We start from the raw sequence: 16,998 nt of genomic DNA on the forward strand, positions 1-16,998 counted from the left end.
GGCCGGGCGCTGCCGCCTCCGAACAAAGGGCGTCCCTGGGCGGCAGCGCCCGGCCGCGGCGGGACCTCACCGCACCGCCCCCTTCTCTCCTCGCAGGCTCCCGGCTCCCGGCGTCGCGCCAGGCAGGTCCGCGGAGGATGGAGGGCTCCTGCTGAGAGCGGCGCTTCCTCCTCGGTGGGCTGGGCTCGGGGCCCGGGAGCTGGAGCTGGAGCCGCGGTGCCCTCTCGCGCTGGCTGCGTGTTTAGTATGCGGATCGTGCCCCCTCACTAATGAGAGGGAGAATGGGAACCCAGGGAAGCCCTGTGAAGAGCTATGATTATCTGCTCAAGTTCCTGTTGGTAGGAGACAGTGATGTTGGAAAAGGAGAAATCCTGGAGAGCCTTCAAGATGGAGCATCCGAATCCCCTTATGCCTACAGTAACGGTAAGGAGCCTTGGGAGGGAGGGGTGCAGGGCTGCGAGGACAACACAACGGTGTGGGGAGAAGCTTTATCAACAGCTTCATAATTGCTCTGAAGCCTACACAGACTGAGTTATTGTGGAGCGACATTGCACCATACGCAGTTCTTGGCAGATATGCCACACGTTTTGCTCTGCTGTTTGCTCTAGCTTGGTGTAGCAGTTTATCAGTTAAAAAAATGCATTTGGCTTAACAGGACCTGCATTAGTCACCACCTTTCTGTTCGCTCCATGTCCCTTGCAGCCTTAAGAATCCGCTTCTCAGAGTCATATTGGTGAAATGATCAGGAACTTGTCCCCTGATACCTGATGACAGCCTTGTATATCTATTGATGACATCACAACAATGCTGTTTTCAAGCATAGCATTGCTTGTGCCTCCAGTTAAAAAACAGTCATGGCATTTTGGAGCATCAGTAGAGAGTTAACACAAGCAGCCAGCTGTATAAAAAGGGAGTATCCAGAGGTTTATGCCAAAAGAACAATGAGATTAGCTCAAATCTAAAGCTTTTGTGACTGAGTACTTGGGGTACTGAGCTTAATCTGTCCGCCTCCTGCAAAATCAAGGCTTATAATGGAAGCCCTGACAGACCATTAACTATAATGTCACAAGCCTATAATTAAGAGCCAAGGAGTGGAGCTGCGCTCTCTTTTGCATCCACTCGCAGCAGTTAAAATGTAATGCTGCCTGGCAGGGTGCAGGTCCTGTGGCGATTTGCAATCTGTCATAGTTCTCACCATCCCTGATGCAAAATAATAGCCCGAAGGGTTTGATAGAAGCAATCTCATTCAGGCCCTGGAACTCAGCATCTTCACAAGAACCAGCCCTGGGGCTGTAGCATTTGGCACTTGGAGTTTAATCTGAAAGCAAGAGGCTGAGAGAATCAAGAGCTTGTTAACACTTGGGATGGGACAAACTGATTCAGAGTTTAAAGGAGCAGTGTGGCTTGACTTCTAATTGTAATAAATTCTTATTATGCATCGTCCTCAAGAGGTTCTGTAATGGTGCTCTACAGATATCCATGCAAAGAGGATAGTTTGAGGTTAGGATAGCTGTGAAATCACGGTAGCAAATTAAGGGGCTATGGACAAGATTTGATGTAAGTGCTATCATTCATGTGTTTGGAGACAGCTTGGCTCACTTAATGCCTTTTCCCAAGAGGTATTGAGCATCTGCAGGCCCCCAGGAAAGAACTGAATACATCTATCCTTGGGTGAGAGCTCTTTGAAATTGAGAGCTGCTGTGCTGCGCTTAGCATTGCCCAAAAGGAAAAAAATGCAGCTCATAAGAGAGACTATTGACACCATTTCTGTTGGTACTTCTAAGGTTCTAAAAGCTGCACTTCTGTTGGAGAGGGTTATCTGTAATCAGCTAGAAGCAGGTGATGCAGGAAAATCAGTGCGATTCAGTTACAAATGTGGACAGCAGGACAAGTAACTTACTAGCAAATGTACTGGTGAAAAATGATTCCTGATATAATCAAAAGGAGTTGTACCTCTGCAGTCATGGTGTATACCAAGGGTAGGCAACCCCCAGCATGACTGCCAGCGTGTGGTACATGGAGGCATTTTGCTTGGCACACATGCCTCTGGGTGGACGGCGGGGAAGGGGCCAAGTCTGTGCTGTCACAACAAGGATTTAAACCCCTCAAGGCTCCCACACCATCCACCCCTGGGACACCAACATCTTATGAGTTGAGGTTGCAGGTGTTTTTGGCACTCTGACCAAAAACATTGCCTATGACTGCTATATACTGTAAAGCAATACCACATCTTTCCATTTAAAAAAAATACTAATAAATTAATAATTTTAAACCCTGCCCTAGCTCTCTTGTGTATGCTACTGAATCCTATTTTAAATGTAGCTAATTTTACTAAGTCATGTTTTGAGTGTCACTGCCTGCTTTGATATTTTCAGCATTTAATGGTGCTCTTGCTAAATTGCATGCCTTTTGAGTAATGGGAGTAGATAGCTTTGCAATTTATCTGAGTGGTTTTTTGGTTTTTTTTAATGCTTGTAAAATTCTTGGCTATCAAATTTTCTTCATCTTCAGAACAATTAGAATGCAGAGTAATGACAATACAAGCTTCCCTGCCAACTGGCTTCTAATGTGACTGGGTAGAGCTAAGGCCAGGTGTGAAAACCACTTAAGCTTCTGTGACCAGGCTGAGATTGCCAGCCTAAGGTATTGTATAGATGATATGAGGGCCTGTGCAGTAAGAGCTGAACAGATACTACTAAATACTCCTTGGATACCCCTAAAGAACCATCGGGTTTGGTCAGTAGTGGCCCAGTCTTGAAGCAGTACCCTCAAGGTAAAAGGCTGTCTTTTACTAGTCTTAAACTATCCAGTATTCTCTCTCCTTAAAATTGTTACCAGCAGGCTGAAATACTGTGTAAAGGGTCTTTTATGTAAAACCTAGAGACTGCTAAATACTGGTACCTCCTATTTTCTGGACAACTAGAATGCAAAACTGATGATGCAGCATCTTATAGGGACAAGAGGACTGTCTTATGATTTAAAAAAATGGCATGCATTTTTGGGGTGCTCTTGTGGTTAGCACAAGTCAGTCCCCAAGCTGGAATTGCTAGTCTTTGCTCCTTTGGGAGGGGGTAAATTTGATAGTGTCTATATGCTTAGCCCCTCGGGGTGGGTTGGGGTGGGGCACGGCGGAGGGGAGTGACCAGTGTTCTGGAGTTCCATTATTTCCTCTGCCAAGCAGGACCTCCCATTATATAGGGCTTGGAAGTAGGATGGGAAATCCTTAGGACAGATGCACAAGTACTGAGCTAGTCTACAAGGTGCCACCTTGCCCTGCCTTCTCACTCATTCAGAGAGGCATGTGCTTTTGTAGGTTGCTGCCTACTCTGTCAGGCGCTATGAATGGACTGAGAAAAGTGTACAGCTTCAAAAATATATGCTATATCTGATTACTTATCTCTTTAAAATGTACTTTGGTGTTTGGAAGTAGGGCCTTCCATGCACCTGAACCTCAGCTTTTTCTTGTCCACACTCTACCAAGTTCCAGCAAGGGTCTGCATCATGCAAATTCTTACCATTCTGAGGAGTGACTAGGTATGGGGGCTCAACTGAGGTAGCAGATGGAAATGCAGGATACAGGACCACTTTCATGCAGTCAGGCAGCCAACATGACATTGCAGCTTCAGAAACTGGGTCCAACTGTTAAGATGTGACATTATAGCTGAAAGTGATGCTTTCAGGAAAAACTGCTTTTTTCATCATTTTCTAGTCCGAGAATGCAGAGTCCAAAGGTCATGCCTGAAAGCAGATCTGTAACTTCATAGATTACATCAAATTTGACAGCTCCATTTGGAATGACTCTTGGTGCCTAACAATGAGCTCAGCAATGGTCTTTATAAATACCTCCTTCAAACTGGAATTGTTTTCAGTACACAGTGATAAAGTGGTTACCATCTGGAGGCAGTCTGGCCCCTCATGGATTGGTGTGATTTATTTTAGCCCTGGTGAGGTGCCTGTATCTCAGATTACCACAGGTAATGTTGATGCCCTTGATTATCTTAGCAGAGAAATCTAGGACTGAAGGACCCTGAGATACAGAACTGCCACTTGGTTCTTAGTTGGTGGCTGTTTGAGGTACATATCAAGACACATGGATGTAGAAGCTGTTCTTTTTCCATTCATTAGAACTCCAGACTTCAGGAAGGTTGTGGTGATTGTGCCCCTGATGTTTGCATTATCTCTTGCACCCTGTGGCCAGCTGTGTTCCCCAGTCTTGCTCAAACCCTGCAGGTGTGTGCGCCCATGTGTGCATGTTATTTTCCCTCACTAGTACTGACTGCATAAAGAGAACCATGTTGTTAATACATAGAATACATCTTCTGTAGGGCTTGTACTGAATTCTTACTTGCATTTTGCTTGGTTCAGTCGAAAGGTCCCTGCAGGCCGGAAGAGGGCCAATGTTGTGCCCATCTTCAAGAAGGGGAGGAGAGAGGACCTGGGCAACTATAGGCCACTTAGCCTAACTTGTATCCCAGGGAAAATCCTGGAAAAAATCATCAAGGAATTTGTGTGATAGGCTTGTAGAAGTTAGGATTCTGAAGGACAGCTAACATGGCTTCATCATGGGCAGGTCTCGTTTTACCAATCTCATCTTCTGTGACCAGGTAACTCGCCACCTGGATAAGAGAGGAAGTCAACATTGTATACCTAGACTTCCAAAAGGCCTTTGATCTGGTATCTCATGATGTTCTCATGGGAAAATTGGAGGATTGCAGGCTTAACTGCTCAACAGTTAGGCAAGTGAGTAGGAAGCTGGCTGCGGGGTAGGACCCAGGGAGTTCTAATGAACAGATATGTGTCATTCTGGTGAGAAGTGGCCAGTGGTGTCCCTCAGGGGTCCGTGCTTGGTCCAGTGCTTTTCAACATATTTATCAATGATTTGAATGGGGGGGGTGAAGAGCTCACTGGCCAAGTTCACGGACAACACCAAGTTATGGGGAAGCGTAGTCGTGCTTAAAGATAGGCTGCAAATACAGGCAGACCTAGACAGGTCGGCAAGTTGGGCGGATTTGGTCAAGATGAAGGTCAACATACGGAAGTGTAAAGCGCTCCATCTCGGGACTAACAATCCCCAACATATTTACAGGCTTGGTGGTACCATGAATGAAAGGGACTGGGGGGGAATAATAGACCATAGTATGAACATCAGCTGTCAGGGTGATGCTGTAGCCAGTAGGGCAAACAATACTCTGGCATGCATCAACTGATGCATCTCAAGCAAAACCAAGAAGTGATTCTCCTGCTTTACTTGGCATTGGTGAGACCACAGCTGGAGTACCACATCCAATTCTGGGCACTGCACTTCAGCAAGGGCATGGATAAGCTTGAGAGAGTCCAAAGAAGAGCCACCCATATGATCAGAGACTTGCAAGGCAAGCCATACGAGGAAAGGCTGAGGGACTTGGGTCTCCATACTAAAAAAAAGAGAAGGCTGAGAGGGGACTTGGTAGCAGCTTACATCAGGGGAATGCATCAAGGGCTCGACAAACAACTGTTCACCAGGGCACCCTTGGGGAAAACCAGGAGTAATGGCCACAAACTCCTGAAAAACCATTTCAGGCTTAACACTAGGAAAAACTTCACAGTTAGGGTGTCCAGACTGTGGAATAAACTCCCTCCAGTGGTGGTTCAATTGCCTACCCTGGAAATCTTCAAGAGGAGACTGGATGGTCACTTCGCTGGCGTCACCTGACCCCAGTTGTCTTTCCTGCCTAGTGCAGGGGGCTGGACATGATGATCTTGCAAGGTCCCTTCCAGCCCCTTACAATCTATGAAAGGGAGAGGCTTGCATTTCAGGATGGGTCACTCAGATACGCAGCTCTGAAGCAATCCTGCCAACTGTCAGGCTTGGGCAGAGGAAGCATGATGCAGACTGTTCCAGGAAGGGTTTATTTTTCTTCCTCTACCTCCCTTCCCCAAAGCATTACAGGTTGCCTCCTTGCTATTGCGGAAGTGCCCCTACCAGCAGTGTTGTCAGTAGTGGGGCCTGCTTGGAACCTGTGTAAAGGTTTCCTTTTCCCTCAGCTGAGCAGGCTCCCTCTTTTCCATCATCAGCTTCTGTCAGTGGCACTGGGGGGCCAGTTCCATCTGCTTCTACATTAGTTGAGATGTAGCAAAGCTATGTGCCTTATCGCATGTCCTGACTTGCCCCTGAACATGCAGTTACTTCAACACTTGGATGGCACAGTTTGTTCTGTCCTTGTCTGCTCCCTGGTTATTGGTGCAGCCATGAGCACTCAGGTGGGACAGACATGTTCTGACTGTTTCTCCTAGCTCTCCAGAGCCCCTGGGTCTCTAGGAAGATGATGTTCTGAGAGTGCCTGTGAATGGTGTCTGCTTTGCTGGGGGGAATCCTGGTGTTCTTGGCAGGAGCGCATGCCACTTGGTTAATGCTGCATCACCAGTCAAACCTCTTTTAAATCAAAGCAGCTCTTGCTTATGCTGAAGTAATCCCATCCAGCTTGTTTTCTGGCTCAGCTGAGAAAATGACTCTGTTCTGTGCTTCCTCTCAACCAGATGAGTAATGGGAAAGCATCCTTGTTCTCGAATGCTTGACAGCATGCGCAAGTGATGGCCACCTACAAGTTTATCAGGGGTGACCACCAGCATCTGGGGGAACGTTTGTTCACCAGAGCGCCCCAAGGGATGACGAGGTCGAATGGTCACAAACTACTTCAAGATCGTTTCAGGCTGGACATAAGGAAGAATTTCTTTACTGTCTGAGCCCCCAAGGTCTGGAACAGCCTGCCACCGGAGGTGGTTCAAGCGCCTTCATTGAACACCTTCAAGATGAAACTGGATGCTTATCTTGCTGGGATCCTATGACCCCAGCTGACTTCCTGCCCTTTGGGCGGGGGGCTGGACTCGATGATCTTCCAAGGTCCCTTCCAGCCCTGATGTCTATGAAATCTATGATGCTGTGGGCATGTGACAAGATGCTCAGCCTCCACTGGAGATGAGGTTTTTCTTAATTACACTAATGAGGATGAGTCTGCATGTATTATGCTTCTCTGAGCACAGGTTTCAAAACACCTTCTGCACTTCCACGGAAAAATCCTACCTCTCTTCCTGCTTACTCCCCTAGAAAAGGATCTATCTGAGGGGGAGGGGATCTCTTCTAAAGAGGTGGTTTTGGACTGGAGCAGGAAGGATTAAAAAGGCTTCTCCCCAATGGCCTTCATTTTAAGTAGTTTTAGAAAGAAGGTCCATAATAGATGCAGAATTGTAAGTCAAGGCTGCAGTGCAAACAGGCACTGCTCCAAGGAAGAGTAATCTCCCAGAAGGTATCTCGCATTTGCTCACTCAGGAGGGTTCTGGGAAGTTTTTTTTTTTTTGCAGCTGCTTTTTTATAAAATGACCCAAGGCTTTGCATAGAAGAAGGTAAACTAAATGCTGAAGGAGCTCTGTTGCTCTGAGAAACTGTTTGAATTTCTTCCAAGATTTGTTCATACAAGTGCAGCACATGTAAATTAGGCTTTAAGTTATGAGCTGTTGATGCAGGTTTCCTGGCTGCTTCTCTGCAGTCTTTTAACTGTCTATAACTTTTGATAGAAAGGTATAGTTAACTAAGTTAAGAAAATTTTAAAACAAGGTTTCCCTCTTCATCCTGTGCTGCTGTAGTTGTCAAGTGAATTAGAACAGAGTAATGGACTTGCAAATTGCAGAAGCAATAAAAGTCAGCCTGGAATGGAGGCACATGGATTTAGCTGGCACCCTGGCTTCTAGCTTGGGGATCTAGGCTGATGTTATTTCTAATCTTTTTTTGGACAGCAGGCAGGTAGCTATACAAATAGAGATGGATGTGCTGGGGAGCCCCTAGGAAGAAACTAAGGTACATATACCTGACATGGGGTTCCTAGACCCCAGAGATAATACAAAGTTTGGTGGCTTTGAGACTGTCACAAATTTTAATTTGAACTAAACCATTAAGTTGATCAAGCTACACACCCAACTGCTCTCTGTGTCTACTCCTCTAGCTTGTCTCCATGCATTTCCCTGCAGCTGGGACCTTTCACAGAGTGGGTTGTTTTTCCTAAATTCTGTTATGTCTGGTTCCTCTAACATGCAGTCCAGCCCATGAGTGCCAGCATAGTTCCAGTCCCCTGATCTAGGGCACTATCTTCATTTTGCCTGACTACTTAGCAGCCTTGAAACTACCCAATAGCTCATAAAATGGCAGATTCATCCTTCTTGCATGCAGTGGGGGGGGAAGAGAAGGGATATAGTCTTCCCACCTCTTTCTCCCTCCTCATTCTTATTCTATTCTTGCCAAACTTCTGAGATCTTCAAAGGCGAGACTGCTTCCTTGTCCTCCCACCTGTACCAACAATTGGCTTCTCAGCTCCCTGTCATCTTTGTTTTGTGAGCACTATACTGCAGCATGGACAGTCAGTGATTGTGTTTAACTTGAAAGATTCAAGTGGATCTTTTTAAGGTTGCTACTTATGGTGTCTCTGTAATGCTGCCAGGCTGTGCCTGGGAGTGCTGCTGTGAAGAATGCCCCAGTTCCTCCCTCATGCTTCCCATCCACTGGATCCTGGAAACAAGTCAGCATAGCAGTCTTGGAGATGAGAAGACTGAAGTCCAAAGAGTTGAGGACAGGTGCTTTGTATCTTTTCGCTGAATGGTGCCAGTGTGTAGCAGTCTAGCCTTTCCCCTTTGGGGGCTGTACAGTAAACATCTCTGGTCTTCCCTGTTCTTCCTAAAACCTCTGGGTGGGGTGAGTCATGCCATCTGCTCTGAGTTGCTCCAGGTCTCCTGGTGCAGAACCTGTATCTCCATAGTTGCCACTATGTTTATGAGCGGGCTTGTGCCAAGCTGAGTATTCACTGAAACATTATTGTGATCCGTCAGAGGCCCTGGGGAGGCATCATTAATCCTGATGCCTCTTTCCTACTTTCTTCCCTTTCCCACCTGGCTGCATGCTGTTGTAGGGGAGGGGGGTGAAGGCTTGAAGGAACAGCATTTTGCAAGTCAGTGCAGACATGGGCTGTCAGATTGGGTGGAAGTACTGTCTCCCAAACACTGTAGGCTGACAGAAGTTACTGTTCATTGTCTGGTATAATTTGTATTAATTGAAACTTTTATTTTGATGTTTCAGCACTCTGACATGAGATGGATTCGGGCAAAAATCTTATAAATGAAGCCATGCTATCAAGTTCCCTTAGCAGCTGAGAAATTAATCTCCAGGGAATAACTTCAGTGGAGCTGTGCTGAACATGCTGCTAGGAATCTCCTCCTTCAATTGCTTGAAATGCTGTCTAAGAGGAGAACGGTTGTTATAGTAATCATGTCTGCCAGCCCTCTTGCCAGTATCCTTCAGGGAGATGTTGCTGCTTTTTCAGCCAGGGAGCAGAGTTCTGCTGTCATCAGAGTGAGCTTTGGATCAAACAGTTCCACCATGACTTGGTTCTCCCTCGCCTGCTTTTCGACTGTTTTCAGAAACAGCGATTCCTAATGCTCTGTGCTGCTTGTGTTTCTCAGAGCCTTTCTGCTTGAAGAGAGTTGGAGGTGGGAAGGACACCCATTCTAAGTGTGGCCCATGGCCAAGATTTATCCCATTTCTCAAGGTCTTAGAGACTGCTTAGAATGTTTTTACTGTCATTGCAACTACCCTGAGTTCATGCTGCTTAGGATATTGCAGGACTGGGCCTGGTTAGTTCTTCAGGAGGGCTTGGTTTGGGGTAGAATAGTTGTGGGTAAGATTTATAAGGCTGGGAGTTTTTTCAAGATGCTTCATGGATACTTGGCTGTGCTTGTACGATGAATTTCAGGCAACTCCACAGTTCCTGGTTTTATTTGACTGTTTAGCTGTGGCTGAGTCCTGAGTTTATAACAAAACTTTATAGATTGTTTCGGCTTATAGATCTGGAGTTGGGATATTGTCTTTAATAGCCGGCAAAGCTTTTATTGCTGTCTCACTCTTGCAACAGATTTATTTAGCAGACAGTGCCTTTATACTTATCAAGTTAAATCTACATACTGACAGAGTAGCATCCAGCTTTTGGAGGAAGGGTTGCAAGTTCAAAATAGAAGTTATGTTAGCAGCATGCATGTAAAACCTTTGTCATCCTTCCCTGTCTGGTTTGGCAGCTAAGTGGTTCCTGACACACTTTCCTCAAACTCTACTTTTTGTAGAGGGAGAGGAAAGCATCTTCCTGTTGTATCTGAAATGGCATTGGCAGTAGCTGGGCAGAAAGCTGGAGCTTTGTTTTATGAATAGCAGTGATTCTGGCTCCCAAGCTTTAGCTCTGTTCCCATCCCTTGACCTCCTAAACTTCATTTTCTCTGGAAACTAGCTGTGGAGGGAATGAGAAAGTATAGAAGCATCATGCCACGTGGGTCCTAGCCTATTCCAGGCTTTGGTGGAATAGGAAGGAAGCAGTTTGATTTAGCTTCAGAAATAGTGTTGATTCCCTTCCTACAAATACTTGGTGTATGCAAGGGCACACCTGAAACTATTTTCCTTGGGAGTTGAGGCTTGAGTCTGAACTGTTTGGTGTGTATAGAGAGAAGTCCTGTTTCTTGTTTTGTTTTTTTGCAAGCAATCTCTTTGATGGCAGGATTAAAACATGAATTCGGATGACTTAAAGCACTCTTGCTGAAACACACTTTTTCAATCTTCAGGAGAATAGAGCAAAATATGTAATATTGCATAACATTCTGCCCTTCTACAACTTCAGAAAGCTGATGCTGTGAAGCAGTTTGGATATCAGCAGCACTGTATGGTGCTGTGGCCATCTAAGCATGTCATGGAAGTGCATGAAGCTTGTATGCTGAGATTAAAACAGAATATTTCCTCTTGGGGCACCATTCTGAAGAGGGAGTGGGGTGTGCAAAAAAAACCCCAAAACATTGACAGGATATATCAAACAAGTGTCAGTCTAGATGGTGGGCAGCAGTAAATCTCAGGGTTAATGCCCATTCTTCGAAGTAGTGTATCCAAACTAGTTTAAGAATTAAGTAGTTCCAGGCCCTATCTGGAACTACAAAAGTCCCTCAGCCTTCTGGCTGATCTTTATTGTGTTAGTCTCACGCTCCCATCATTATAATTCGCTTTTTTTCTCCTTTGTTTGAGAAGTTACAGGAAAAAAGTATGACAAAAATGGTGCGCAAGAAATTACTAATGTTGTATAACATAGAGTTGTGTCCAGAGGCTCAAGTCGGGAATCGGGTCTTTTGTTCTAGGCGTTGTGTTAAGAGGTGCCTAGTCTATACCCCAGGCACCAGAGGAAGTCGTAACAACTGGCAAGTCTTTCGTCTTTCCAGCTGGCCTCGTTCTGGGATACGTCTTGGCTGCAAGAAAAAGGTGGTGGCGGTTTTTCATCATGAGAAATGTTTTCACTAGAATTTTACAGCAAGATAAACAATGCACTGGGTGTATCTAAGCAAAGTCAGCACTATGCCCTTCCCTCCTACAGCTGACTTCACCCAGCTACCTCCTGATGAAAATTGCATAGAGCCTTGACAGCTAATGTGTAGTTGTTAGGGTTTTCATCTGTTATCCTGACTATTTCAAGCACCTTTTGGGGGTGGGGGAATACACTGAAGCCTGTGTTCTCGTATATATTCCCTATAACATTGGGTTAAAATTCACTGTGCCGTTTTAAAGGGGCATGGTATATTTAAAATGCTTGTAGCCAGATGAATATTTAGGGATAATATGAGAGAGGCAGTTAGTTGTCGCAGTGTAAAGTCAATCAGATGGCAGGGTAGATATACACCTTTTATAGACTGACTAAATAAGATATATAGCACACGCTCTCATGAACCCAGGTTCACTTCATCAGATGATGTGAAAGGACAGCCTAGAGCAGAGTATAATGTGGAGTGAGTGATTAGAATACAATACGTAGAAAAGCAGGAGAGAGAGGGAGTAACTTGGTGTGAGGCATACAAGCAAAAAACGCATAGAAACAAAGGTGTTACAAAACCAATCCAGGTAATGAGCCGAAAATCCAGTGTCCCTATTTAAACCTCATGAAACATTGTCCAGTTTCCATATATCATAGGAATGAGATATGCCCATGGTATCTCATTGTAAAAATGCTTCTCTTTCTCTCTCATGTGAGACTCCCCTGGTATATCAGGCCAGGGGTGCAAGCATTCGAGTCTGTCCCATGCAGCTGCAAGGGCCACTTGAGATTCTGCTGTAGGTCGTTATGGGTGCTACCATCTTCACGGTTGCGGCTGGGAGCATTGTAAACCTTGTGTCTTTGATGTACATACCCAGCTTTTCCAAATCCTGCCAAAATGCTGCAGACTTCTAAAGTTTTTGCACTTTGGACGTAGTCAAAACATGCCAATTTGGAGAGTACACTGTTTGAATGCTTTTCTAGTCTGGGGTTGGAATGTGATAATTAAAATAACATGACCTATGCAAGTGGACTCTGTTAAGCAGCTGCTTTTGGTGAGGCATGGTGTCTGTGAGAATTTTGCCTACGTGTCAGTAAGTAATAAAAGCATTTTGAGCAACATTGATTTTTAGAAGCTATATGCTACCATGTTGGCACTGTAAGGAATGCAGCTGGTACAAGTGTCTTTGCTTTAAAAAAAAAAAAAAAAAAAGTGGTGGGGGTCGCTACTTTCATGCATGGCTTTTGAAGTGCATAACAGGCTGCTTTGGGTCTTTGACTGTGTGGGTTCAGTACCCTGGGCTGCCAAAGTATTTCAGTAGCACACAGCATTGGGAGGGGGATCTCAAGAAGTGAAACGTCAACTCTGAAGCTTCAGGCTTTTGAACACATTTTCTTAAAATCATGCTCCAAAATCAACCTTTTGACCTTACTGAGTATATATGGACTCAGACTAGATCTGTAATTGTATCTGTATTGTAATCCAGCAACAATGCAGATTGTTATGATGCCCTGTGATTTTCTTCATAGACTGTCTTTTGTTCCCAAGTGCAGCTGTATAGTTATATGGAGATCTGAACTGTAAAGCATGAAGAAACTCTTTTGTCTGTAGAGGCCTCTGTGCATAAAATCAATCTTGATTTTCTTTTAAAGAACAAATCCACTTAACATTCCCATTCTCGACTGACTCATAACTGTTTCTGTGGCTTTCTGGGTGCCCACTGGAACTGTTTGGAGTTTTAGAAACAGATTTCCTTTTGGCTCAAAATGCAATTTTTGAGATGCAATTGCCATACTTAAATGAGCACAGAACAAAGTTCCCCTGTGTGGGGAAAACTAACTGCCTGAATTCTCTCCACTGGATTGTAAAGAAAGCAGCTAAAAAATGAAGTGTTCTAAAAATCTGGAGTTTTTATAGGTGTTTGCATGTTCATTCTGCTGCTGTCTGTCTGCACCAAATGTCCAGTGCTTGCTTCTCTTATGCTGTTGTCTGTGAACTTCTGTTATTGGGGAAGGGAATGTCTTAATAAATGTTAAGTGCTTCACAATCTAAATCTTAAAATAAAAAGAGCTATGTCCAGGTTACAGGAAGGAATTGAGAGGGCATTTCATTTAAAAAATCTTTCATGATCTTAGTCAGGTTGCAGTGTTGTAGAATGATGGTCCAAAAGATGTATGAGGCGCAAGGATTCTCTGTTACCTTTTCCTAGATTGACTGTATAGTTTTCTTACACGTGAAGAAGGGTACCTGATACCTGAAAGCTTGTTAACAGTGCTCTTAACTTATATAATTGGTCCAGTAAAAGATATCACAAAGAATCCTTGCCTCTCAATCATAATCTTAGTAACTTCATGTCATCGGATAAATTATCCTTCATTTCTAGTAACTCTTGATGTGTCTGGTTCTACATCCCAAAATAGCTTACTCAATGCACCCCACTTTTTGCGCTGAAGTCCCAGGTAGTGGGCACTTTTTGTGCTGAAAAACAAGGAGGAATCCAAGTAATTCATTTTTAGGTGGAGGCAGCTAACTTGCGGTTTCTGTGGGTCGCTTCCAAACATCACTTCTTTATGTGTCTGGCAATGTATCTCTAGATTCACGAGAGGAAGAGTTATAACCTGTGAGCCAGTGTTATGATGACCTATAAGTGCTACTTCTAGTAACGGAAAATTAGGAATGAAAAGGTAAGGCTTGAAACTCTGTAATCCCTTTTGTGGCATACAACAAGAATAGACTTTGCATTTTGATATTGCTCTGAGATGCAAGTGTTACAGGCTGTAGAACAAATGGCTACAGGATAGACTGGGTATCTGCAGTCTAAGTGTGCTGCATTGTCCCAGCAAGATTTTTATAGTTACTGTTGCAGTTCTGGAGTGTCTGTAGACTGAGAACTTTGCTTGCTGTTCTCAAGATTGAAATGTTCTTGTCTTCTGTCTTTTGTATTATGCCATTATCAATCTAGTTAGCACTTGATCTGATCTAACTGCTACAGCCCTAGGATCTCATGTACTGACCTGCAATTTACAATCTTCCTTTTACTGTATCTTTAACAAAGGTATGAACTAGGATGTATACGTCAGCCAGAAAAAGTACAGACTTGTGTTTACTAGCTCACCAGTTATGGCGTGCGCTCACTCGCGTGCGTGCGTGCGTGCGCGCACGCGCGCTCTCTCTCTCTCTCTCTCTCTCTCTCTCCGAGGATTTCTGTAGGATGATTATCTCTTAGGGCTTTGTTACACAATACACTGTAAGCGTCTCAAATGTTGATCTGTGTTAGTGTTAGCTCGAGTTTGAGTAGTTTACATGTTCAGGTGAGCAGGGACCTTGAGGACTGAAAGGTAAGATTTCTACCCCACCCCCAATGACCCTTGACTGACTTGTAGCTGCTAGAGCAGGCAGGGAAAGGGAACTCGACTGCCAGGGCAGAGTGGCTCAGTGGGAGCCCAGGGGCTGCAAACTAACCCTTCGTGGGCCCTGTGCAGAACAGCTCTGGTCTATGACATAATTCTGAACTGAGAAGCTCTATTGTTTGCCAGCTCTTACAGATCTCTGTTCAGACTGCTTCAGTGTTAAATACATTGTTTTAATAGTAACTTTTTTTTTTTTAATTCACAACTGTTTATCTTCTTGTAATGGTGTCATTTGCCTGACCATGGACTATCAGGGAGTGGCTAATTCCTAGGCTAATGATAGGAATGCATTGTATTCATTGCCCAAAGGCACCATGTTCTGCATACAGTACCACCATCTCTTCACTATATCACTGAGGATAGGGGGAACCTAAATACCTAATGCTTTCTGTGTACATAAGATTTTTCTCCCATTCCCTAGCAGCATGATTGCTCTGGCTGAAAGCCCTGTTGGACTAATATTTTAGTTGTTGCACACCATCATGTAAAACTCTCTAAGCTGCTAGCAGTTGGTGTATTTCTGCGTTAGCATATTTACCAGGTCCATATAGCTCTCTGGCGTCATGCTCTCATCTGACTAGTTTTGTTAGAAATGGAATGACAAACTGCTTGCATTTCAGTGTTGCCTTTATAAGCACAAGTGAACAACTTGGATCCTGCATAATCATGACTGATAACTTGCCCTTCATTTGTCTTGTGCCAGCCAGAAGGACGCAGTTAGGTATGGAAGGTCAGGTCAGGCCTTGGGATCATTTTGGATTTAGCTTCTGTTTTATGGGGGTTACATATTTCTCACTGGGTGTGTCTACACATGAATTTACACACCTAAACTTAATGTGCCTTAGTTTAAAACACGTGATTTAGGCACGTGTTTACACATGCATGCCTTAAGGGCTCTTAATGCAGCTCGCTGGGTGAACATCTTGGCAGCCTGCCCTGGGCAGCACCCTGGACAGCCCCCAGAAGCCTGCAGCAGGTTAGCCGGGCAGTGCAGCCCAGTGCCCACTGAGGGGGTGGGAGCCTCCAATCCCCCTGGATATGACTGGCCTGGCCCCAGCCCTGGCTCTTACCCCCTCCCTGTGTTCCTTACTTCCCAACATCAGACAAGAGCAGGCTGGAGCTGAGTCCATGGGGCCCTGAGCTGCTGCTGGGCACAGCAATGACTGTTCTGCAAGGCGCAGACACTGGAGCTGGAGTGGCAGTTTTGGTAGCAGTGGTCCCTGTTGGTGTGCTGACTGACTTGAGACTTATTCAGCAGAGGGGGCAGGAAGCTCTCAAGGGCAAGCACAAGGGAAAGACTCCCCTGCAGCTCCGTGCAGGGGAAGGGGGCAGTGCAGTGCAGGTAGGGCCTTCGCTAGCAGCTCTCCCACACCTCTCCCTTGAAGCATGTTTGCTACCATGGCAGTTTAGCCCTGCAGTTGCAGGACAGCTCACCTGCCCAGGATTCAGGTGCCCTTAGAAGCTTCTGCTGGGGATCCTGCCCAAGACAGGTGGCAGCCTGGGACTGCATCTGCCCCCAGCACCCAGCCTTTATGCCAGATGCTGCCCTGGGAGAGGTGGCATGAGCTCCTGGGGGCTGTGTGTGGCTCAGCTTGGCCAGCAACATGAGTGGGGGCTCAGCTCCCTCCTTGACCTACCTGATCCAAGGCTGAGTCCTTGCTTGTGTTGCCTGCAGTCTGCCCAGGCTGAGCCACGCAGAGGCCCCATGAACTCACACTGCCTATCCCATGGGCAGCTTCCAGAAGAGAGGCTGGGTGCTTGCCCAGGACAAAGGTAGTTGGAGCATGGAAAGCCATACCAGGCTCTAGGGGCAGACACAGTCCCAGCCCACCTGCTTTCCTGGCCAGGAGCCCCAGCGTGGGCTTCTAAGGGTGCCCGAATCCCAGGCGGGCAGCAAGGCATCCCACCCCTGCAGGGCTGAATTGCCCAGCCAGCAAACCTGCCCTGATGGAGGGGCATGGGAGAGCTGCTAGAAAAGGCCCTGCCCACACTGTGCTGCCTCCTTCCCTTTCAGGGAGTCATGCGAGGGCCTTTCCCCTGTACAGGAGCCCTTGCGCCCCTTATGCCCCTGCCGACTTAGTCCCAAGTCAGTCGACATGCCAACAGGTACTACTGCTGCTGGAACTGCTGCTCCAGCATCTGTGCCTTGCAGAACAGCACCCACCACATCTTCATAGTTTCATAGTAGCTAGGGTCAGGAGGGACCTAAACAGATCATCTAGCCTGACCCCCT

At 45.8% G+C, this 16,998-nt stretch overlaps 1 protein-coding gene across 1 annotated transcript in view; it reads left to right on the forward strand.

Moving 5' to 3' along the window:
* Nucleotides 1-108: 108 nt before the first annotated feature.
* RAB40C (RAB40C, member RAS oncogene family) overlaps nt 109-16,998 on the forward strand; it is a 61,954-nt gene continuing 45,064 nt past the window's right edge. The window contains exon 1 of the mRNA XM_006035401.3: nt 109-423. Within this exon, the coding sequence (XP_006035463.1) occupies nt 270-423 (154 nt within the window). The 5' untranslated portion in view covers nt 109-269. The remainder of the gene's footprint in view (nt 424-16,998) is intronic.

Source organism: Alligator sinensis, unplaced genomic scaffold (genome assembly GCF_000455745.1).
Source record: "Alligator sinensis unplaced genomic scaffold, ASM45574v1 scaffold449_2, whole genome shotgun sequence".
NCBI classification, from domain to species: domain Eukaryota; kingdom Metazoa; phylum Chordata; order Crocodylia; family Alligatoridae; genus Alligator; species Alligator sinensis.